This window comes from Ambystoma mexicanum, chromosome 13 (genome assembly GCF_040938575.1).
Source record: "Ambystoma mexicanum isolate Mex_15411 chromosome 13, UKY_AmexF1_1, whole genome shotgun sequence".
Classification (NCBI taxonomy): domain Eukaryota; kingdom Metazoa; phylum Chordata; class Amphibia; order Caudata; family Ambystomatidae; genus Ambystoma; species Ambystoma mexicanum.
The window spans coordinates 553,665,062-553,690,710 of NC_090938.1; the positions used below are offsets into that span (position 1 = coordinate 553,665,062).

General features: G+C 45.2%; 1 protein-coding gene across 1 annotated transcript in view; it reads left to right on the forward strand.

Moving 5' to 3' along the window:
* The window catches only part of TMEM101 (transmembrane protein 101), a 157,400-nt gene that overhangs the window by 19,614 nt on the left and 112,137 nt on the right, over window positions 1–25,649 (forward strand). Inside the window, exon 2 of the mRNA XM_069634339.1 lies at window positions 11,447–11,627. Within this exon, the coding sequence (XP_069490440.1) occupies window positions 11,447–11,627 (181 nt within the window). The remainder of the gene's footprint in view (window positions 1–11,446; window positions 11,628–25,649) is intronic.

Consider the following 25,649-nt stretch of genomic DNA (forward strand, 5'->3'; position numbering starts at 1 on the left):
TTTTGATACCGTTTTGAGGCGGAATAATGCACAAGCTTTCAAAGTCCTAAAGATGTTCTTCATCGGGTGGTAAAAAGCAAAGTGAGGGTAATAAACAAAGCTGTCACGCAAGAAATGCACTGCCATAATCATACATTTGTAAATCTACGGAACCGTTAGCTTGGAAACAGCAGTTAGAAATGTTTAAATGTTTGCTTTTTATCCAAAAATTAGCATTTTTCAATGTCTATGCTACAGTTGAATGTATGTGTGTGTTCTGAACATTATGCATAAATATAGCAGTGCACTGTTTTATGTGTTTGCAAGCATGTGAGAATTGCTTTTTGAAGCCGGGCCTTGTGAATTCGAAAATATATACATTTCTTTTCGTGGTTAAACTGTCTTTGAGCAGAGTTTGAAAAGGCACAGTATAAGCATGTGTAATTGCATTCATTTCACGGGTAAAATTACATTGCTAAAAAAAAATATCTGCACCAAAATTGACTATTTTCAAATCCTGCCTTCTTATCACAAGGGCCCACTACGGCAGTGATTCTACCCCTTAGTATACTTTACTTTGCCATGTTTACAAATGGTCTGTTTTCTTTTAGGTACAGGCAAGTGATGTGTAATCTCAATTGTATTGCAAAGGCCGTATAATTACTAGCAACTACATTAATCGGAGTGACGCATTAGCAGTGTTTACTGCCTGAGGCTTCAGTGTAGTTGGACATGAAACTCGCATCTCCAAACCAGTTTTTTTGTTCTTAAATCTGTGCCCATCTTTCTTACAGTGATGTTAAACTTGTATTTCATTTTTATGGTTTGCGATGGTGTGTATGTGCAGTCAATTCTTGAACGAAGTTCCTGGTAAGCTCTAACTGCCTACTTTCCTTGCAGACATTTCTAATGTTGGATGAGGTACACCATGTTGGACGATTTGCAATTGGAAGTCCCTTGAATCTGTATTATTCAGTTCTACGATTGTTATAGTATATTTGGTGAAGAGTACTCGCAGGCAGGGTTTTGCATCTCCTTTGCCTGGGTTTGTCCAGGTCTACCTCTTGAATCTTACTGATGAGTGCAATTGTAAGAAATAGAGAGATGCCAAAGGGTATGTTGGGATGAATTCTTATTGGAGAGGCCCTTCCTCTTTAAATATGGACCCTCCTTGCCCCCCACTTTCTGACAAATTGGGGCATAGTACACTGCAGGGATGAAAGATGGAGTAAAACAATGATACAAAGATTTGAACGCTTCCTGGCCTTTTTGCAGTTTGTGTGGTTGGTGCGATTTGTGTGTGCCACTGTCCATCAGTTTAATTTCTATCATTTTCTTCTCCTCATTTCGTTGATGTCCCCTCTTTCAGCCCATTAGTATAGATAGAAAAGCACTGGCTTTGATGCCTTGGTCAGTTTTCAGATACATCACTTTCATTTGATGGTGCCTAGATTAATGGCATCCCTTTTTTTTAATTGCCTCGCAAGGCTTTTTTCCAGATCTATTGATATTGATATTTTACTTATATCGCACTCGTACACAAGTATTTCAGAGCACGACCAAGCAAGGGAAGGAAACGGGGGAGAACAAAACAATGATCTTACTAGGCCCAGTGACATTGAGAATGGTCAAGTGCATGGGAGGGGGGGGAGAAGTGGAAAGTGCGGAGCAAAGGAGAAAACAGATAAATAATAAATAATGCAGACAGCATATCATGGTAGTTCAGCAAGCGCGGACAAGTGCTTGGTAATGACAGTAGATGGGGTATGTCTGATAAGTGCAGGAAGAAAATGGGGTGGGAGGACTGTATGGGTGCAGATACAGACCTCAGTGCTGGGGGTGGCCCGGAGGCAGTGCGGGAGGATGGCAGGGTGAGCAGGTACCTCGGCCCGGAAGACAGAGTGTAGGCCAGCTGCACGGTGCCAAGAGAGAACAGATGAGTAGGGGAGGGGGCGGGCGGTTGAAGGCAGAAGCAAAGAGGAAGGTCTTCAGGTGCTTCCGGAACCGGAGATAGTTCTCCTCAATTTTCATAGTGGCAGGGAGGCTGTTCCAGAGGGAGGCCTCAGCCGAAGACAGAGATCTACCCCCAGCTAGTTTCTTTGAAAAACGACTGACCTTGAGGGAGTTGAAGGTAGAGGAGCGAAGAGCTCGAGAAGGGTGGCATTTGCAGAGGGATAACTGAAGGTATTTTGGACCCAGGCCCCAGAAATCCTTGTGAACAATGCGGAGGGTTTTGAATTTAATCCCTGCATCCAATGGAGAAATTTCAGAGCAGGAGAGACGATCCCAGGGCTTCTGGTTTAGTTGCGGAGAGTAGAGGTGGGTAGATTTAGAAAGAGGCAGTTAAATAGTCCAACCATGAGAGAACCAGCGCATGGGAGACAGTGAGCTTCTGGGGGAAGGAGAGTAAAGACAGTGCACCTCTGAGGAGGTGCAGTAGGCAGTATGACTTTTTTGAGTCATCAGAGATGTGGGCAGAGAAGGAAAGCGTGGAATCAAAGATGACCCTGAGGTTCTTAGCCTCCCAGGTGGGGGTAGGAGGAGGGCCAAGGGAGGCTGGCCAGAGTGAGGGGAAAGGAGGGTGAAGGTGTGCCAATGAGGAGGTTCTCTGTCTTGCTGGCATTCAGACTAGGATTGTTGGCAGCACACCATATGGCAGGTAGGCAATCCGAGATGAGAGGAGGTGGCCTCGGGTAGCCTGAAAATGACTTGAGTGTCGTCAGCATAGCACTGGAAATTGGAGCAGAAAAAGGCAATGCAGTGGGCAAGAGTTGCTAGGTATTGGATGAAAAGCCAGGGTGAGAGGTTAGACCCCTGGGGAACACCACAGTAAAGAGGGAGATAGATGATAAGGACCCAAGTTGGACCTGGGAGGGTCGATCAGAGAGAAAAGAGGTCTGCCAGGTTGAGCCTGATCAGTGATACCCAGGTTATCACAGAGACGGTTGAGCAGGTTGGTATGGTCGACCGTGTTGAAGGCAGAAGAGAGATCGAGAAGGACGAGGACAGAGGGAATGTTAGTCAAGGTTGGAGAGCAGATCTTCATGGATGTCCAGGAGAGCAGTTTCCATGCTTCTGGCAGCTCTGAAGCCAGATTGGTGGTCGTGGAGACAGCCAACAGAATCGGAATGAAGATTAAGCTGAGAGATGTCCAGCTTTTCCAGGAGTTTGCCCAGAAAAGGAGTAATGGAAATTGGGCGATAGTTAGCTGGACAAGAAGGATCAGCTGTGGGTTTCTTGAGTAGAGGATGCACAAGGGAGAGCTTCAGAGGGGAGGGGAAGGATTCTGAGGCAAAGGAGTGGTTGCAGAAATCAAGGGCTGGAGCGAGGGTATCGACGTGGTCCTAGATGATTTTAGAGGAACCGGGATGAACCTGTTTTGATGAGGCATTCATAGATCAGGCTTGTCTAGCGACCTCATCAGGGGAGAAAAGAGGAATGGTTGAGAAAGAGGGTGATGGGGTGGTGAGAAGGTGGCGGCGAAAGCCTCAGCTGACATTCGCTTCATGGGCCGGATGTCCAAGAAGGTAGATGTTTGGGTAGGCTTGGCCTGGGGGGAAGAGAGGGAGAGATGAGAGGAGAGAGTGGTCAAAGGGAAGGAGAGGGGGAGGTTGGAGGAGATCAAGACATCTAGTGTTTGTCCTGCAGAGTGACTCGGGCCAGACCGGAAGATGAACAGAGAGGGAATCGCATAGGTCACGGAAGAGTAAAGAGAAGGAACAAGGATGGTCAAGATGGTAATTGAGGTCACAGAGGAGGAGAAGTTGAGTGGTAGAGGACAGGAGGGAGGAGGAGAGGTCCGCCCACTCAGAGAGAAATTAGGTGATTTGACTAGGAGGCCGGTAGATAGTAGCCACGGTGAGCAAATGGCTAGGGGGAGAGAGAGACCCTACAGACAAGGCATTCAAAAGAGTAGGTCTGGGTGGGAATGATAGAGGCAGGAATCCACTCAGGAAAAATCAGGGCTACACCCCCCCCGCCGAACACTCGCACCCCTCAGACCGGGAGGATCTGGGTGCGGAGAGGATCTTGTAGCCCTCGCGGGGAGGAGAGTGTCACGACCCTCGCCCAAAACCCCCTCTGGCAAACCCATTGGCCAGGTGGAGGCAGGACTCGGGCCTCTAGAGCCTGGCATCCTCTTCAAAAGCCCTCATGGGGCCAGTCCAGGCGCCTATGGCGCCAGGTTCATACACCATGAAAAACAATGTGCTTGGGAACTACTTTATTGTATTGTCAGCCAACATGGAGGCATCCACATAGCTTGGTCCCTAAGAACCAAGCTTTGTGGTCTAGTGTTTTGGGTGTGGTAGCCTAGGGACTACTTTTCCTGGACTGTTTTGTTGCGGATATATAAACCACACCCAAGCAAGACAACACGCTTCGCGTTACATTGCAGCTTGCAACGTGACGCTCATCGTGTCCAGCTATTCCCTCGAACCTCGGAGAAGCAGAACCTGCAAGGAGACAAAAGGAACATCATTAGCAGCAGCATTTTACTTGTAGTCTTCATCTTTAAACACTTGCAGCTACCGAGAACAGCTTCCTCGAATCTGCACGCCTCCCGGACAGAACGACCTGAAAGAGGAAGATAGAGGCAACATGAAAGAAAGCAGTCGAGACATTTACAAATTACAAACTGCTCAAAAGGCTTACCTGGCTGGTCACTTCTCGGCTGGCACCACTCCGGACATTCCACTCGCGCTGAAGAACACCACGACCTACATGGAAGGAAAACACAGGTTAGCAAAGGCAAGACTTCGTAACGCTGCGCATAGCGCTTACTTACCGCATCATAGCGCTCTTAATGCACCATCATTTAGCAGCGGGGCTCAAACAAGCCAGTCCGCCGCGCTGAAGCTCCACATACCCAAGGGAGAAAAGAGACATTTTAAACAAAGAAAGGCATGCAGGATAGCAACAAAACTAAAGAATGGCAATAAGACCTACCTGAACAATATCAAACAGGCTGGCGTCAGTGAAGTAACTGGACCACACTCGCCCATGAAAGACAACGCACCACTGCAAAGAAGGCAGGACGGAGAGCACGCCTAATTCTACCACAAGGTGAGGAGAGGGCGCCAGAGGGACTGAAATCATACGGGGTGGAGGACCCTAGTCGGTCAGTCCTGAACACAGTCCTCCTGTATTTTTAGGCAGAACCTTCCCCGCAGACCACATCAGGGCAAAGCTGAGAAGCATACCAGCGAGTAACCCGGCTGTGTGGCGTCCCTGTGGATTCGAGGTGAGCGTAACAGAGTGTCCAAGCTTGTGACAGAGCTGACCGTGAACCATGTCTCAGTAAGACCAAGTGCATCTAGGTCTAGTTCTTCAAGGAGGTGGCAGATGTCAGAGGAGTGTTTGATAGCAGAGCGAGAGTTAAGAGTGGCAAGATGAAGAAGGTTGCCAGCCTTAAAGACCTTCTGGGGAGGGGTACAGATCAGAGGTACGCCGTGCGAAGGGGAAGGAGCCCTAGGAAGGGCAGAGGAGGAGGATGATGGAGAGGGCAAGGTAGCCAAAGGGGAGGGGAGGAGAGGAAAGCGGGAGATGAGGGAAGTGCCTATCAAAGAGGAGGAGATTGACCTGAGGACCTTGGACCGTGACAGTGCCATTGAGGTAGACATTAATGATGACTTTAGAGGAGTCGAAGGAAGCCATGAGAACTTCCCAGCGAGTGCCGCCATTAATGCAAGAGGAGGAGATGGGGTGGAGCACAGAGATCATATAAAGAGTCCATAGATCTGGCAAAGGAACGACAAAGAGGATGTCGGTGAGAGTCTGTCTGGAGGAAGCGTTGGAGTAGGTGTCGGCGATAGGAAGACCAGGGACGGAGGCCAATATATCCTTTATGAACTTCTTCCTGCCAGATTTGGTGAGAAGGGAAGGATAGTCAAAGGAGCAGCAGTTGGAAAAGATAGGAGAAACAGAAGGCACCATTGGAGTGGAGGCGAGGAAAGGAGGGAGAAGCAGGGGGGGGCTAAGGCAGGTAGGAGTAGAACAAAAGAGTGGTGAGGTCACTGGGCCGGCAAGTTACAGAGAAGCAACAGTTTACAAGCAAAGTACAGAGAAATTAGCAAAAACAGCAAAGTTTGACTTTCAAGCAAAAAAGCAGATACAGGAAAGTTTGACTTTCAAGCAAAAACAGCAATGTTTGACTTTCCAATTTGGGATTCAGATGTTAGCAAAGGGGTAAGGAAGCACTGCCAGTCAGAATGACAACATAGGAGAAACAAGCAGAAAGTACAGTGATTGACAAAGGTGGTAGAAGTGAGTCCAGAATGTGGGAACCAAGGCATAAAATAAACAGTGTTGTATAGCAATTTGCTATGCAATTCTGTAGGTATGCTAATTAAATTGCACTTGTGTAGCAAACATAGCTATTTAAGTTACCCTATTCAATGAAAGCAAGTCATGGGAGGATAGCTCAGCAGCAATGTGCTCGCCTTGGATGCAAGACGACACGGAGCAACACAGGTTCGATCCCCGGGTCCGCGCTTAGAAACAGCTGGCTATTAAGCGTGTTATAAATAACCTATCGTATCATAGATCAACCTGCATTTGTCTCATGCCCTCAGGCCTTTTTTCCGCTGTTCACTGCAGTAATCTCCTCCACTCTTACGTGCCAAATCCCTGTGTGGGAGTGCTAGTCAAGAATTATTTTACTTCAAATAATGCAAGCCAGACATAATCGGGATGACACTTTATTAAGCAAGCTATATCCTGTCTGGCAAAGACTAGTATGTGTTAAGTTTATATTTTTTAAAAGACAGTCAAGCAATTCTATTCCTTGCATGATGGTGGTATTGCCACTGTGAAACACTGCAGTGTCTCCATGCTTTACGGTAAAGTTTAGGTTAATATATCTAAATCTGTCAACTAGATTTTATTTTATTGGAAAAAATGCATCATATAGACAAGTGAACACTTTTTTGAAAATGTGCAGGATTACACAGCCAAATACGTTTGATGGCAAACATAGTTGTGACCTACTGGATGCATATATGTGCAACTGGTGCTGAACCCATACTCCTGGATGTTCCATCTTATTACCCTGTTGCTTTATAGAAGCTACCCTGAAAGTGAGATGGCCACAAACTACAATTTTCCACCAGTTTGTCGAATTCACTGTCTGCTATGCCTTCTGCTCTGTTAGTCTCTTAATTTCCTTCCTCTTGCATAATTAAAACACAAAACTAACTAGATATGTATGCAAAGTAGTGATCAATAGTTCCATCCAGTCTGTAGATCTGCAGATCTGCTGCAATACCATCCACCGGATTTAGCCTCCAGAGCTCACTTTGCTCTATGATTGATAGCACAAACATGAGAAGTGGCCAAACTGGTTTCAGACCCTTTATATCGTATATATGTGTGTCCATTCATGAGTTAACTTTATACAGACACTCGTCCAGGGCACGCATAGTCTAATGGATTTTATGAAGGTGGAGTACCATAGAGGACGTTTGAAACTTTTATTCAATATTTACTTTGTTTGCAGTAAATGTCAAATAAGTTTCCCTGTGCATGGCTGACCTCTGGGTAGGTCGAGTAGGTGAACTAAGCTACTAGACCTGTAAGTCTAGCAGAATTCTAGAGAATTTGCAAGGCATGACACTTTTTCACTATTGTCTGCGGTACACAAAAATGTGGCATGGTTGCTCATTTTATGTCTTGGATACAAGCAACTTCTGGCGACATAAAAAATATTACCATGCCATTGCTAATCAAAAGGGTTTGTTTGCTAATCAAGAACATTTTAAATAGCAAATTCTGCTAATCAATTTCTTCAAACTAATTTATGGCTTGGGGAACTAACCCATAGTTCAGGCGGTTACAATGACCAGGCAGTCTGGATTTCTTACAGGAGTGAGGTGGCAGCATCATTCTAGTTAGGGTGCATGGAGGATAAGAAATCAAATAGTGTCCTGAAAAGCGTCCTGGAAGCAGACTGGGGCCTTGTGAGTGGGCCTTTGGTGGGAGGGCGGGCCAAGCCTGCTGGCTTGCAATAGGCTGTTTAGAAGTGAGGCCCAGCCAATCGGGGACCATGGCAAGAGCCCTAAGCACTCCAGTGCTCAGCAGAGGGCGGCCATCTTGGAGTGGCAATCCCACAAAGGATGCAGGTAGAAGAAGGAATAAAGATGCCGTTAACCCAGTAACCCGCTTCCCAAAATGCATACAAAGTTGCAGGGGGAAGCGCTGCAAATATTCACAATAAAAAAACTTAATTTTGCTGAAAATATAGTCGGGATCGCGCACGCAAGGTAAAATGTCCCCATGGGGCTGATCTCACCAGCAGAGTATGCGTGGGAAGTATGGCGGTCCAGCAGATGTAGCGAGTGAGGCAAACAGCTGATCAACGATGTGCAGCCTTTACAGTCGGGAAGAATGAAAAAAATCATGCCAGGATGAAGGTACCAGCAATCATCTACGGTAGTACTTCTGATTCTGTCTCTAGTCGAAGTGCTGGCTACTATGTCTTTAGACATTAGATAGTACTCCGTAGCTTCCTTGTCTCACTTATGATGGGGAAAGGCCCAGGCTATATAGAAGCGCTGTGTAGGATAAGCAGGAGGCACTGGTACATTTGCAATCAGATTAACTAACCCAACCCATTGGCTTAACTTATTTTGAACATCAAGCTCCCACCTGCTCTGGGGAAAGGGCACTCTACTGTCCTTTTCATCCAACTCCTGGACTGCTCTTCATGCTCTCGCTTATTTAGGTCTCTAGCAGTTTGCACATATCCTTCGCAATGCCAATCCTTTTTGCGCTCCTATCGACCTGTTTACCCTTCAAATGGTAGAAGACTTTGGGGGTCGGGGGCTGATTCACAGAAGCATTTTTATAAAGGCACAATCCCATTGGAAAATGCTCTGTGAATCAGGCCCTAGGTCTCAATCGCCTGCCCCCATGTCTTGTAGCTCTTTAACTTCTATCTCTGCTGCACGCTCCCTGCCTCCTTCAAATCTGTAACTGTCCTATCCCTTTTTTTTAAAACCCTCTGCTGACCCAAAAAGTGTCTGTAATCTATTGCCTAGTTTCTGTCCTTCCCCATTCAAACATGATTGAGCTGGTGGTCTACAACCAGATCACAAAGTACCTTGAGGATAATGGCCTTGGCAATCCAATTCAATCTTGTTTCCGTAGTAAACACTGCACCGAAATGGCGCTCATGCAGGTCTTGAACTTTCTCTGGTGCTCACCACTCTTCTTTACTCCTCTTTTTGGACCTCTCTGCATTTCGAGACTGTAGACCACTTCTCTCTCTAGGAACTTTGGTTTTGAAGTCTCCTCTTGCCTGGATTTCTTCCTGCCTTTTGAAAGTTGCTACTTTTAACTTGCAAACCTCTCACTCGTCCTTTGCCTTTAACTATCACCTCTTTGCTAACAACAATGGCATCTTTTTCTCCTTTCCCTCCTTCACCACAGCCATGTTGGAACGTGTTGCCAAGTGTCTTACTGCAATCCGTCAATGGGTGGCTCTCTGCAGCCTCATGCTCAAACCTTTGGAAATGGAAGTTCCCTTTCCTTCCCTCTCTTATTTTGTTCCTGCCTGGCCTTCTTGGTTCCTTCGCCCAAGGCTCCCAGCCTTGGAGTCCTCATTTTTGTTGGCCTCCGACTGCAACAAGTTATCACTAACACAGCTTCTGCTGCTGGCATTAACCTTCTGAACATTCAACGTGTTTGTCAATTTTGCACTACTCTAATATCCATTCTCGTGCTCAGCCAGCACAGCTACTGCTCCTGGCTACTCCTTGACCTTCCTCCTTCTAGAAAAAGTCTTCCACTCTGCTACTTGAAAACTCTACAACATACCCAGAGCCTCCATGCACAACAGCTCCCTTTTTGAGTTCCTTGTAGTCTACAAAGCTTTCAATGGTCTTGCTCATTCGTACTTGTCTCACTGTATCTGTCTACTCGCCATCTTGTTCCTTCTGCACTCAACTTCATTGTTGCTTGCCCGCACCTCTGCTTGCTCTTGCTTCTGCTCTTTCTCCATGCTCTCCCCACTCCAGTGCAACCCGCTGCACATCACTGTAAAATCTAGCCCAACTGTGAATCTCTTCAAAGCTTTACCTAAACTTTGAGCACTTGCTAAAAGAGGGAGCTTCTCCTGCCCTCTACTCCACCCTTCCTATCTGACTTCACCATTCCCTCAAGTTCAATGTAATGATGTAACTTTGTGTATTCGTACAGTACTCCTTTATTTCTTTTGTTTTAAGCAGTTGTCGCACTAGGTTAATGTTTCTTTGTAAGTCACTGGGTTTCTTATATTTCTATTGTTTGTTTTTGTCTTGTCCCTGGTGTCCCAGTAGGTTCACAACCTCATAAAGTGGCCCACTGCATGTTCTCCTTTTTCTGCTGTTGTACAGGCACCCTCCCGGGAATGCCTTCACATCTTTTAAAACTATTATTGTAAGTAATTTATGATTGGAGTTGGCATCCCAGTTTTTCAAATAAACACAAATACAAAGCTCTTCTCCCTCTTAATCAAGAGAACCTGGCTGTCTGCCTTCTGCTCTGTTAGCTCTCCTCACACTGCCTTAGCCTGCCTGCTGTCTGCCTTGCCTCCTTAGAGCTCGCTCTCTATCGCTACCTATCTCTCTTTTTGTTCTGGGGCCCAGTGTCTTTGACAGTTCCCTGGCACTGGTGTACTTGCCTATGGAAAAGGGGTGGAGGGAGGTACTGTCCCGCAGAAGAGGAGAGATTTTATCCTTTGACTGAGAATTTCCACTTTGTCTGCTCTTGTGAATCAGAGCATGCAGAATGACTGTCAGAACCAGGTACGTCAGAAGTAGGTAAAAACAGCAAGTTTACAGGGATGCTGCAAGCAACCGAGTGGGAACTACACCCCTGAGTACTACTAGCAGTTGCAAACTGATGCCCTTTCAGGGCTTGCAGAATCTACTAGCCCACTCGCATAGGTGAGAAGATTTGCATGGTATTCTACCTTTCTGGCGAGTAAGGGGATGTTGGAAACTATTTTGACATTTACTGCAAACAAAATGTGTTTATAATAAATGGCAAGTAAAAGTTTAACTGTGCATGGATGGACTTTGGCGGTAGCATTGCACCAAATATGAACTGTGCTTATGGTGACGCGCACCGTTTTACAGAAAGCACTGGTAAATGTTTTGTGACCCATCACCAGGGCGCAAGTGCATTTCTCTTAGGTAGAGTATGTTCAATTAGAAACTCGCCCTGCAGGTCTAGTGGGATTTTTTTTGATGTATTGCGTTTTCTTTTGTACTTTTTCTTCCTGACTTGTTTAGGACGAGAGTTGATGCATCTGTTAATTATTTGGCATGTAGTGATCATGGATATTATGCGAAGACAATTCTTAACCTAATAAAAGATGTTAATGGAGCAATACATGATTTACCTGGGAGGTTGGGGGGGTTGGAGGGGTGTATGTTTGCTAAGCTGTGCTGGTGACTTGTTTCTTCATGTGCTCTTTCTGTCTCTGTAGGAAACCAGACATCCCAGTTCCGTACCTCTACTTTGATATGGGGGCGGCGGTACTCTGTGCAAGCTTCATGTCCTTTGGTGTCAAACGCCGTTGGTTTGCCTTTGGTGCAGCGCTCCAGTTGGCCATTAGCACATATGTGTCCTATGCTGGGGGCTATGTGCACTATAGTGACTGGCTGAAGGTAAGGCACATCGAACAACAAGTCTAAGCATGTTATGATCCCCACTTGCATCATGCAGCCCCTTCTGGTGGTACAGTTGGGTACAATGCATTAGCTTCTCCATGTCGGATACAACAGTACTTGTGCTACTTCTAACACATAGTCCTTAGGGGAGCAAACTGTTCCCCAAGATGTTTAAGTCTCTGAATTAGTTGAAGTTGAGTAGGCTCAAAGTGTTATCCCAAACTGCCAAATTGTTTTGAGTAAGTTCAGTACAGAGAGCGAACAGTGGCCCTGGTTTCCCATTTCATAGTATGCCAAGAGCTAGCTCCTCTCTGAAGATTAAAGGGATTCCCCCAGCCCACCCTGATTTTCCATTGTGTGCTTGTTTGCAACAACAACGTTAGTTATGCTGTGTTTTAAAAGGGGTGGGGCTACAGCTGTGACCCTTTGTCGTAAAAACAGAAAATCAATTAAGATCTGAAAATAGTGGCCTAGCAGCAGCCAATGCAGCCTATGTTTCTAAGGGGCCGTCCCATGCATACATTTATTTTTATAATAACAAAGTGGTATTAACTGCCCATTGATGGTAGCAGGTGCAAAATGGGGCACAGTGCTTGGGCATCGAATAGCAGTGTCTGGTAAATGCCTAATACGTTAAAAGCCAAAACTGTTGGCTTTACCAATGCTTGTTTTTAGCAGGACTTCATTGAAGTACACGCATAGTGCTTATAGAGTGGCTGAAGCAGTCCTCTCTAAGACCTTTTTTTATTACACCTTTTAATACATTTAGAACTCCAATTAAGTCATTAATCTCAGAAGACAGCTTTGAAAAAACACTGGCAGGCACTTTGAGTGCAAAGTTTGATGGTAAGGCTTGTTTAAAGTGAGCTTAAAGACTTCCCATGAGTAGGTGTTTTGGCTGGGGCGGGGCAAGGAAATGGGTGGGAATGGCTATAGGGATTAGACGGGTATGGGCAGTAAAAGGTGGGCAAATAACCAAACAAAGCCTACACGCTTTGTGTCCCTTCTCCTTTGCCATTTCTACCTATCTGTAATCTAATGAAATAGTTTCAGCTTTTAAAGTGCCACCTTAGCCCAAACTAAAAAGTGATCAAGTGTTCTTGAGCCTGTTATCGCCAAATTCATTAATAGATAGCCATGCGTAGATATTTGGTAGGGTAATATGTAACGTGCTGGTGACCTGGACAAAGACAAATATAATAATTAGTACTTGTTAGCCTGGACTCCATGAAAAATCTAGCACTACAGCGCCGTCTTACATTATTTCATTTAATTAGCAAGAGTAGAGATTTAAAAAAAAGAGAAATTCTATCTGGCTTTTGATTCAGTGTGCCAATTAAAGGTTTACCTTTTTGTTATCTTCTTAGTATGAACTCTATTTGACCCTCCAACCAAACTGACTGTACCCTCTAGGAGATTTCTTGTTTTGTTTAAACCTTTATTTAATACAACAGCAGACATGTTACCTTATTGACAAACCATATGGACGGAGAGACAGTGACATGGTAAAATACAAACATTGGATTACTGCAGTTCTCCAAATATTGATTCACATAGTCACAGTGAGTTGTTCCATACTTATAAACACTAGGGGGTCGACCCGGTTGTTCCCTCACCTTCATTTAATCGCAGAAGGTAGTCTCGGAAAAGTCCCCAAATGTCCTTCGGTCTGCATCCGGATACAACCATCGCAGTGTAACCCTCTTCCCTTTCGTTAGCATAGGTTAGCTCCTTGAGCCATTCCTCTCCACCAGGTGCTCTTCTAGATTTCCAGTATTTCAAAATAAGTTTTTTTAGCAATCCTACAACTCAAATTGAAGAGCCTACAAACCTTTATAGTGACCTTCCCAATGTCTATTAGGAGGTACTTATGGAGGGGAGAGTACCAGGGGTATTTTTGTAAAATCATATAAGACGCCTGCAACCTCCTGCCAGAACTGAGTAGTCACTGGGCAGTCCCAGTACATGTGGAAGGAATCCACATTAGCCCCACCACACTTCATGCACTCACTGACATTCGGGGTACATTTTGAAATGCAGCCAGCGGTGTAGTGCAATTGATTCAATATTTTAAACTGCATTAACCGGTACTTTACGTTAAGGGAAACCTCTTTCGTCAAGCGACACCAGCGCCATTGTTGCAATGTGTACATCTTTCTCCCATTTCTCCCTAGCCTTATTGACAGATATCTGACTAGCCTGACACACCTTGTACAGTCTAGACACAAGCCTGCTAGGGTCTCCACTACACACTACCATTTCTATGGGCTCGCCAGTATCTGGTTCGTGAGGGAACGAAGGCCATCAGCATTGCGCTGCTGCCCTCATCCTAAAGTATTGAAGTGACCTGATCGGGTTGTCGCCCAGCTAGGCTACACAAACCTCAAGTGTAACAAACATCCCATCAGGGAACAAATCGCACAAGGTCATCCTTTCCCCCGCATCCCATGTTTTCTTAATGTATTTGTCATATGTTGCCGAAAGTCCTAGGCAATTCCACAGGGCAATTGATCCGCAATATGGGGTTGTCACACCTAGCCTCTTAAACAATCTCGACCAAGCATTAACTGCCGTGCGCACTGGGTCAAATGCTTGTGTCTGTCAACAAAAATAATCGACTTCAAATGTGTTGGTGCAGCGTTATGATTCCAAGGCCTGTTGTATTGGGTCCGTATCAGTGGAATTCCATTGGCCAGGCCGTATGAGAATATTGCTGAAATAATACAGTAGTTTAGGGACTACTACCATTTTAAGCAAGGAAAGTCTCCCATTCAATGACATTGGAAATAAATCTCATTTTTGTCAGCAAATAAGGAACGATGTGAGCAGGAGATCAATATGCACAAGTATTTAAATCTGTATGGGACCCATCTAAATCCCAACAAGTCCACTGGCATGGGTGTGGCATCAGTTCTGGCTTCGCTTCATTGATTCGATATCGAGAATGGAGTGTGGATCTACGGATCTCCTCCATCATTGGAGCTATGTTTTGCTCTGGGCCACGGATACATAAGTGTGTCATCAACATACAAGGATATAACGTGTAGCGGGCCTGCTATGCGGATCCCCCAATGCCCGTGTTTGTCTCGCATTATTCGTGCTAGGGGCTCTATCTTTAACGCAAACAGTAATGTGGATAGCAGACAACCCTGCCTTGTCCCATGCTGCATATAGAAGGTGGATGACCGCATGTCATTAGTGCAGACTTCAGCAGATGGTTTAGTATAGAGCAACTGTACACATTCTATAAAATGGTCACCTAGCCGCATTCGACTTAGGACTGCAAAAAGGAACTTACATGAAACCAAATCAAAAGCCTTTTCTGTATCTAGCCAAGCTGCGACTGCCTTGGCCTTTGGGTTTATCTGAGAAATGATACAAAAGAGTCTGCATAAGTTAAGCACAGTAGATCACTCCGGGATACATCCAGATTGATCTGGATGAACTAATGCTGACCTATATGGCAATAGATGAGTCGATAAAATGTTTGCAAAGACCTTGGTATCGGTATTAATGATAATGGTCTCTGCAAGGCCATCTCAGACGCAAGTTTATTCGGTTTTAGTAGCACTGTAATCACGGCTTTGGAGAACGTGGGTGGTAGTAGTCGGTAGGGATTCTTCCAGAACTTCATCAGTTTGGGTGCCAGCAACTGTAGAAGTTCCTTGTATAGCTCAATACCTATCTCATCTGGGCCCGGGTCTTCCCAGATGACAAGGCCATAATTGCATCCGTAATTTCCTCTAGTCTAAGTGGTTGATTAAGAATTGCTTGTGCCTCATCGGGAAGGCCCGGCAGAGAGACGCCATCCAACTATTGGGCTGAAGCATCATAATTGCATGCATCCGTATTAGTATATAAGGCCTCATATTATTGGTGGAATTCTCATGCGTGGTTAACATGTCACTTGTCTGCCCTTTAATCCCGGTAATAAATTGTGTCCCTCTTTCACCCTGGATTGCACCTGCCCAGAGATGGCCTGGCCTATCTGCTTCCCCATATAGCCGTGCCTGAGCAAGTTGACTCATGAAGTGAACTTCCCTATCTTCCAATTCCCTGAATTTCAATAGATTCCCTTTAATGAGCCCCAATAGTGCTTTGACATGTGAAGTACCATAGTCCTTTTTCAAGTTGCCTTAAATCTATTTGTACCATTTGCAACTCCCTTCTAATCTCTCAAATTTCCAGGGTTCCATTTGTTGATATCCCCGCAAAAATATCGCGATACAAACATATAGCCATATTTTTGCGGCGCTATTGAGCCATGGACCCTGCCGGGGACACTCCCGCAACCCCTGCATTTTTTCAAATGTGCGGGGGACACCCCCCCCGCTCCCACAAATTATCCACCCCCCCCCCCCCAAAATATCGCCTATGGTGAGACAGACGACCATATGTATGGCGAGATCTTTGGTGGGGATAATATGGAGGGATACCGTTTCCAGCAGTCATAAAGAGAGGTTCCCCTCAACCACACCTTGAAAGTCTCCCAAACAGAGTAATGGGGTACTGATCTCGCATTTCCTTAAAACAAATCCTTAACCTTATCCCGCAGCAACGTTTACAAATTTTCATCAATTAAACATGAAGGGGACATTTCTCCATGATGGACTGGAGCTACCAGGACCCTCACACTGTATCCTCATCAGCACTTGAGATAGTTCTTGGGTGTGTGACACAGTCTCGCACCCGTGACATCCACCTCGCAGAAATCGACCATTAATCCTGTACTGTGCATCGTGCACTAATGAAGAATAGGTGACCTCACGTACACCAGGATTACGGTCACTCCAGGCATCCACCAGCTCCATCTGTGACATTTGATTTATCATGCGCCCTGCACTGGATAGACTGCACTGAGTGTCCCTCGGTCGGTCCAGTACACAGTCCAGAATCGTATTAAAGTTGCCCTCCCCAAATAATCAGGGTGGCAGTTTCAGCCTCCCCCCTCGCCCCCAAAGCAGGAACTCTAATACATGCCCGTAGAACTCTGGGTCATCAAGATTGGGGCCATATGTCTTAACCAACAGAACAGTTACACCGGAAATCCTCTCCCATAGCATGAGAGTCTATACAGCGTCTATCCTCCTGGAAGCATAATGAACAATGTATCGGGGTAACCACCCCCCTGGCCTGTTATGAATAGTCAGTATAGCCTCGTTAATTCCCCCCCTCCCCCTCCAACCCCACCACTGGATGCAAATCCCTTATTGAGCACCCCCTGGACATCTTGCAACATCAGTATCTTGGGACTGTGGCGCTTTAAATATGCAAGCACTTTCCTTGCCTTAATAGGGTTATTGAGCCCACGAACATTCCATGTCAAACAAGAAACCTTTTCACCCATACATTTCACTTGTCTCGTATAGTAAGTGCATCTCGCACTCAGATTTTGCACATAGTTCTATTCTCATGCTTGTCAAAAAAAAGGCTGCTCATAAACAGCTCAACTTCATTCCCCCCCCAACATCCTCAACGTTTGATAGTCGTATTCCTCATCCCAAACTTGATGAATATTACCCACACCTCCCTCATCACCCCCAACTTGATGATGTCACCCGATAGTAACTATGGAAACCTCCCCGGGAGCATTGTGAACAGTCATAGTGACCATACAACGGGCCGCCAAGAGAGCAACTGCCCCAGTATATAACAGTGTTGTGTGCCAGTACTTATTCATTTTGCGAGCAGGCTCCAGCCAGTGCCGGTGCAGTTCAGTCACCCACGTCAGCTTGCAGCTCATCGTTATGTGGTCGAGGACTTTGATCGTGACTGCGATCATGACAGCGGTCTTGCTGCGGAAGAGGGATTGATGCTTCTACGTATGCGGTAGTGAATTCTCAAAGTGTGCTCTGCCTCCCTGTTGTATCCGCAATTTGGCCAGAAACATAAGGCATATGGGACATGCCTGATTTGAAGACATTTCTTGACCGAGTCATATGATTTCCGTAGAGCCTGCACATTAGCAGCAAAGTCCAGATAGATGTGACTATTGTGGGCCTCGTAACGGAGCGTGCCTTGCTCCTTGGACATCCTCAGTAATAGGGTCTCTGTCCCGGTAGATGAGTAGTTTTTCAATGATGGTACGCTGGGGAGCTCCTGGTCTATGGACAGGTACCAATGCACAATGAGCCTGTTCCACCAAGAAGCGTGGAGAGAATTTTGCAGCGCCAAAATCCTCAACAAATGTCTCCATAGGTCCGTTGCATGCTGCCTTGGGTACACCGACAATACAAACATGATTTCGCCTCGAGCGCGACTCAAGGTCATTGCACTTATTGCAGATTTTGTTCACCTCCTTCTGTCTCCCCGATTCTGGTCTCTGCTTCGTTAATGCGGCCACTGTCTTTCCCATTTGGATTTTTAATGAACCAATGGTAGACACAATATCATCCAACATCATATTTACTGACATGAAGCCATTATGCATTGCTTCTAACCTATTATCCTCACTGGCATCTCGAGTGTTCGTGCCTTGGTCGTCATTGGAGATTTGAATTTGCAGACCCCGAAGCCTTTGTCACAGTGGAGTATTAGTGAATTAATCCATGGGCTGCTTTTTCTTTCCCCGCAGCTCCTTTTGTCATGATTTCAATCTTATTGCAGGCGTTGATAATAGGTGAGTGTGGTGCACCAAGCAATTCAAGTGTCTGGGTTTCAGGACCACCTGGGTCAGGTGGGTGTAATTGAAAGAATGCTGTTGCTGGAGCAGCCTCTATGTTCCCCAGGCAGTGTATTCCCATTCCAAAGTCCAGACACAGATGAGAATGTTGGGGATTCAGCCCAGTATTGGCCGTAGTCAAGAGGGTGAAACACAATATAGCAGTATAGCGTCTGTGCCCACTACAGGAGAGGCAACCCCGACACCACCGCCTGTGTGCGAGTATGTTAGTCCCTGATCCCAGATGTTGGTCTACTCTGAAGGATTGCAAGCTGCTGAAGGATGTTTAAACCATGTGTTTGCTCTCAGGAGGTATCCAGAATGGGCTTGCGACTTTCTCTACGGTACCAGCATCCATCAATGCGCAGATCAGCGGGTCCATACATACGCAGCATTGAGATGTTGGGCTGCAATAAATGTTTTTTCAGTGTCATGTACACCCCAGCTGGGTCAGCAGGTGCCAAATGTAGGCCGGTTGTCCCTACTATGCGGTTAGTCAAACGTCAGGGTGTCGGTACAGTATTGGTAGTGTTTATATCTTACACTCAGTAAGAGCTCAGCACATCTGCAATGGCTCTCGGGATGTGGGGGGGAGCAAGGCGATATGAGTAAGAGGCAGCGGAGTAGGCCCTTTTGATACCCATAAACATCAATGAGGCGCAGTGTTGTGCTTGAAAATGTGCCCCGTGTAGTATTGCACCGGACTACATTTCACGTGAGCCGGATAGTCCCTGACAAGTGTGATGCTGGAGGATCAATCACTTCCGTGATGTCGGCCGCACAGGAACGTAAAGCATGCAGTCACAGGCATTCATGCGCGCACTCCTCGAGTGTGAAGCACTGCACGAAGATGTTCATAGCCAGCAGTATAGGACCCAGCCCTATGCCGCAGCTCACCGTCCGCATTGCCGGGCGCTGCTGGCCAGGCCTCCTCCATATGCAGCCTGCGCAGCTGGATGAACTGGTGTGCCTGGAACTACTGGTCGGCTGCAGTTCTCTCCCTCAACCGCCTTGCTCTTCAACGGCTCCTAGTTCATCCTGTACGGAGCAAATCCAAGCAAATCACAGTCAACAGATGCTCCGCGCCTTCATCCTAGCACAGGCACTAACTGCGCTCAGATTTGTGGCGCACAACAGTATCTGTGTTAGAACAGCACCCCTCTAGGATATTTCTGCCCCTAGGTGAATGTGGTGTGCCGCCTATCTAGGTTGAGGGGACCCTATTCCTTAACTACAATAAAACACAACGAGATACATAGAGATGTATCCATGTGAGAAAGTTCAAGCAGGAACCACATTTCCTTTAATTTTCGTGCTTAGGAGAACTCAAAATTAAAAATTCTTGTAAAAATTGTGGACCATAAAGGTGCACATATGTTCAACACAGGGATACATCCCTATGTATCTCGTTGTCTTTTAAAACGGGAAGCATTGGTTCCTTTTATAGAAACTACTACTACTGCTCTGTGAAATCGGCACTAACCATGTATAATAGCCAGGTGGTGGACTGGGACCAAAAAAGACCCTGAAAATAATTTTCAAAGTGGCCCCATTCTACAGCGTTCCCTATAGGGGAAATATCCAGAGTTTCCTTTGCACAGGTAATATAGCTCAGTGGCAATGTGCTCCTCTTGGAAAGCAAGACGACGCAACACATGGTCCTGGGTCCGTGATTAGAAATCTCTCCGGTATTGAGCGCCTTATAATTATAATAATTATATAGGCCAGTCCACCCCTGATGGTGGTAAAGCAATTGTGCATGTAATCTACAGATGTGAAGTATGGGGTCTTTCTAATTTAGGATAGAGAACTTGCATTAATTCAGATCTTTTCCTTGAGGACCACTCAGAATTGTGAAATTATGGGCGAAGATATGGTTGGGCAACACAGCGACGTTACTAAACTTGTTAGAGTGCTCTGGATGCACCATTCTTCTCAAAATATTCCTTGGTTCTAATGTTTGCAATCCAGTCTGGAAGCATTAGACTGAGAAGCCTTGCCTACTGAACCAGAAGAAATAGACAGGGATTTGGGGGGGTATGTCTGAAAGACAGCTCGATGTCAAAAATGGGTACAAGATAGATGGGTGAGAGATTTAAGTAGACATTTGGTGGGCGAAAATCTTAATATGACCCAGTATTCCATCAACAAATGCATACTCCATCTTATACTGGTAAAGGTTGAGAGAGTGATGTTCCCTCGACTATGGCTTAACCTATTACCGCTAAAAAGGACTTCAGCCCGATGGTCAACAGAGCCGCTCAGAAATGTAGAACCCGGTCTTTGCTGAAAGGGCTTCATGGAGAATCGAGCACATTTATTTTCTGCCAGTGGTATATCACACTCAGTAACAAATGTCTGATTCCATAACTGGGCTTAGTGTAACCACCAGGCTATCTGGATCCAGAGAAGAGATTGCTTACCAAAACCATACTAGCACTACAAATGGTCACTCCTAGGGCAGATATACTGACATGAAAACATTTGTTGGAGTAACTTTGCCTACTTTCTTGATTCAATGTCTGTTTTATTATTTTAGAAAGTAATTTACTGGTGGCTGGCTCACAATTCTGGTTTTATTCACCTGTTTTAAATGGGTGTATTGATTTATCAAAAGAAATTGTTTAAAAGTTGACGTGTGGTGTAATGTTTATGGGCAGTTGGCTGAGATAAACAATTTGTCACCCCCTAGAACATCATCTATTTTAAGCCAGCATTTGCAAAGCAAATAGTTTTGCTGTTTTCGAGTTGTATATTGCATTTGACATTTTTAGGCAAGAATGCAGTAACTACTTGGGGCCTACATTCCCATTAATTCGTAGCGACAAGTGTGATTGCTAAGTGTTATTGCTGTCTCGCTATCGAACCCTGACAAGCTGATTCTCCATATTTGCCTTGTGAACGTCTTGAGCACTAGCAGCCCCCCCCCCCCCCTGTATGCTCCACGTTTGACGGACACTTTCACAGCCAGGACTTGATTGGCTCATCCTGGTAGGCATTTTGGAAAAGAGTAAAACGAGGCATTTTGCTACTGTCGCCATTAACGTGACTGAGATTATAACCGTTACGATCCTGACCTGCTTTTTTTATTCATACAGTGAATCTGCCCCGTCCCTGCCTAGTCACCATCTACAAAGACTTTGTGCTCGCGCGAATGCGCCCGTGTTTGCTCAAGTGTGATTGCTAAGTGTTATTGCTGTCTCGCTGTCTAGCAGGATAGCGTGGAGTGCGGGGTCAGAAATTTCCAAAAATCAAGTTATTACAGGGTTCGTACAGATTCATATATGAACATTTGTGCACTTTCTTGCTCAAATTCACAGTTGATGTACTGGTGTTGTAAAAATCTGGTGCATCCCATGTGTGAACCCCTGTGGTTTTTAACATCATGCCCTTTTTGAACTCGGCTAACTAGTGCATATTGTCTACCGGATATTGCAGTTTGTCCTCGTAAAGTATAAACTTTATGCTGAGAGGGCTGTGAAGGTGAGAGTGAGAGTGAGTGTGAGAGTGGCTGCTGGGAGTCACCCTGTGGGAGGAGTAAACTGGCAATCAAATTGTGTTCATTCCTGTGATGGCAGGCTGGGTGAGTATTTACATCATATTCAATACCCAAACGGATAGTAAAACTAACATCTACTCCGTAATTACATTAAAATGGAAAAAGGACAATATACCTTGAAAACGTGCATGCCGGCTATAAATGAGAGGTTATTCAATGAAGAGATTATGACATCAAAGGCAGCGTGATGAAACCTGCATACGCCAAATCTGAAAAAGTTGGCAATATGTTTAGCTGATAAAAAAAATTATGAATAAAAGCCGGAATCGAACGGCATCAAAGGGCACTGATATTCGCCTCTATTGCAATCAAGGGGCGGGCCATGGGTGCGGGATAAGTAAATTACAGCATGCTGATGATGCAAAGTAAAACAAGACAAATTGTTGGAATTGAACACACGCCTAGATGTGGAAGTTTCTGCCATCAAGGTCAATGTGCTAGAAAAGGTAATTCTTAAAGTCTGTAGCATGCTCTCAGACTCCACTATGGAATCTGAGTAAACGCTGCGATGATAACATACTGCTAACTCAAAAAGCACATGAAAATGTCGGTCTTCCTAGAATATGCTCCGTAGAGGCACAACATAGATTGAGAAAGGCTTATCAAGCTATGCGTATTACTGGTCAAGTGGATGAAGATGCTCTCAATTTTATGAACTTAAGCCATACGTCTGATAGTCATGATGAAGTTGTATTCATTCACTCCAACACAGGGGACCTGATGCAGGTAGATAATCTCTCCCCAATTCAAAGTCAAAATCAAAGAACACATCTCGTTTGGTAGAATCGAGGAGGGAGAGAAGACGCAGATAGCATCAAAACAAATGGCAAAAGGTACCCTAGGAATGTCAATGTTCTGAGCAGGAGGCTTCTATAAATTCGCTATCCTTCATCCCCCCACTCCAAGACGTCTAAATGTAGCGTGGGATGGGCAACAATCGTTATGGCCGGTTGACGAATCCACAGAGGCAATAATACAGCCTAATATGAGGCCAAACTTAATGGCTATTAATACAGATTTATTATCCCTTAACAAGCTGTATGAGGCAATGGATCAAAAGCTCAGTTGCCAAACAATCCGGTTGACGAACATATCTAATAAAAAAAAAACTGCCAGCCCCACATCTGAGGAAACAAGAAAGTGCGAGCCCCAGTACAAAATCTTTAGACACTGTAGCCTAATAGATGCTGGGAGTCAAACAGAGAATATAGATGTCCTCAGAAAAAAGGTATTCGAACATCCGAAACAATTCATATTTGGAAAGACCTTACATGTAAAGGGGTTTGCTGAGGCCTTAGAGGAAAGGCAGACAAGTCTATTGTGCTACAACGTTCCTGATAAATCTCATTGATTATTGGCTACCATAGCAAATCCGCACATAGAGTGCCCAAAGCTTGCAACATTTTGTACTATTTTGGTAAAGTGACCCGAACCTAGATTGCTTGACTATCCTAACAAACTGTACCCAGATTACTTGATTACCAGCTCCTGCCTACAACAGTATACTCGCAGCTATCTAAGAACCTGATATATTTAAAGTTATAGCCTTGCATAATGTCAAGATCACGCAATATCCTTTGCATAATGGCTATATCTACATTCCTTGTCACTAACTACCAGGCTTATCACAGTGGAATCACCCTGTGTAAGTCAACACCTATCCACCTGAATATGTCAGCATAGACCCTACCAAATATGTCTAATCTAAGTAATAACTCTGACCATGTCAGTTCAAAGTACCAGCTTGTACCAGAACCAGGAGCCTATACCTCCCAGCCTAGTTCAACGTTTGACAGAAATAACAAACTACGTGCCAGACTCAACAAACTTCACGAGTTGCCCAGAAGACTTCTCCCTTCTACCAAACAGAAAATGAACTCCCAACACATCAGGGAATGTAATGCTCCTAACCTCCCTCTTGCCTCACTAGCTACGTCGAATTCCCGAATCCTTAAACTCCAGCCCACGCCTAATTCTAGAAGTTCACCCAACGTCGCTCAAGTCAAAGTGGAAACAGAAGCGCTCCTCAATGTAAGATCATTAGTTGCCCATGCCCTCGATATAGCTGATTTAATCACTGAAGCCAACCTGGACTTCATTGCTATAACTGAGACCTGGCTAAACAACGCGGCAGGGCCATCTCTTTTGCTGGCCATCCCTGATGGCTATACTATAATTAGGCAAGACCGAGAGGGTTCCCGTGGAGGTGGCATCGCCATCATATCCAAAACAAACTTATCGCTACGGCTAGCCCCTACCCAAACTTTGCAATCTTGCGAAACCCTTAATGCTAAACTCCCTATAAACAACAATCGATCACTAACCATTCACTTGGTTTACAGACCACCGGGCCCGCTTGGGACCTTTGAGGAGGATCTGCACAGTTTACTATCCAATAACGCCAAACCTACTTCACAACTGCTATTACTAGGGGATTTTAACCTAGGATTTAATGACCAAGCAGACGTGCACGCCCCAACTATTGCTAATAGTCTGAACTCACTAGGACTATCCCAAAAAGTCAACACTCCTACCAATTTAAAGGGCAGAATATTAGACTGGGTCGCCGACTCCACTGTACAGTTGCCATCTCTTCCATCTCTCCATTACCTTGGACCAACCATTCACTGGTCCTTTAACCTCCTAACCTCCCGACCATCTACCTCAGTCTTACCTACGGTACCATCCTGCCCTACCAGAAATAAAAAGAATATGACAGTGGACAATATCATTCCTGCTATCCTCCCAACTTTAAATGCACTACCGGACAACCTAGACCCTAGTGCACTAGTTCATGAATATAATAAAATCATGCTCGACACCATGGACAAAATTGCCCCGCTAGAAATGCGAACAATCAAACCTAAGGCCCACTTAAATAAATGGTTCACGCCCGAACTCGAGGCCTTAAGCCTTACAAAAAGAAAAAGTGAATCGACCTGGAAATTATGCCCAACTGATGAGAATAAGGCTAACTTAACCACTATTTCCTGTCACTATAAACAAGAAGGTTACCTGGCAAAGCAAAACTCTTACAATGATCGCATTGCCAATTCTAACTCGAGCATGAAGAAACTCTTCTCCATACTGAAAGAACTGGAGTCACCCATTGCCATACCAGACGCCTGTATCAAGGATCAGGCCTGGTGTGCTGAGATTCAACATGCTTTAGCAAATGAAATAAACACCCTCCAAACTAAAAAAAGACTTGCTTAACCTCCCCAATCAGACTCCGTTACTGGCTACTGTTACCCTCAACGAACAAATTCTCCTTCACCAAAACCACCACAATAGAGATAGAAGGTTTAAGGGATAGGATGATTTTCTCTAACTGCAAAGGTGATATCTGCCCAGCACAGATAATAAAAGATGCTGCCAGAGATTTATCTCCTTTCATCTCCAAACTCATTAATGCCTCTTTCTCTACAGGTAATATCCCCGCCAACTTAAAACAATCTTGGGTGCTCCCGCTTCTCAAGAAGCAAACACTAGACCCTCTTATCCCCACCAATTACCGTCCTATTACCATGGTACCATTTCTACTGAAGATACTGGACAAAGTGGCTTACACACAAATTCAAAAACACCTTGAAATACATAAGCTTCTGGGAGCTAGACAATCTGGCTTTCGTCCATTACATGGAACTGAAAAAGCCCTTATCGACTTAAAGACCCAAATGGATGAGCTGAGAGATCAAGGAAAGACAGCACTCCTACTCTTACTTGATCTCTCAGCTGCATCTCTGTAGACATTTGGACTCTGCTGCTCATTTCTCCACCCAGACCATCAGATGGATAG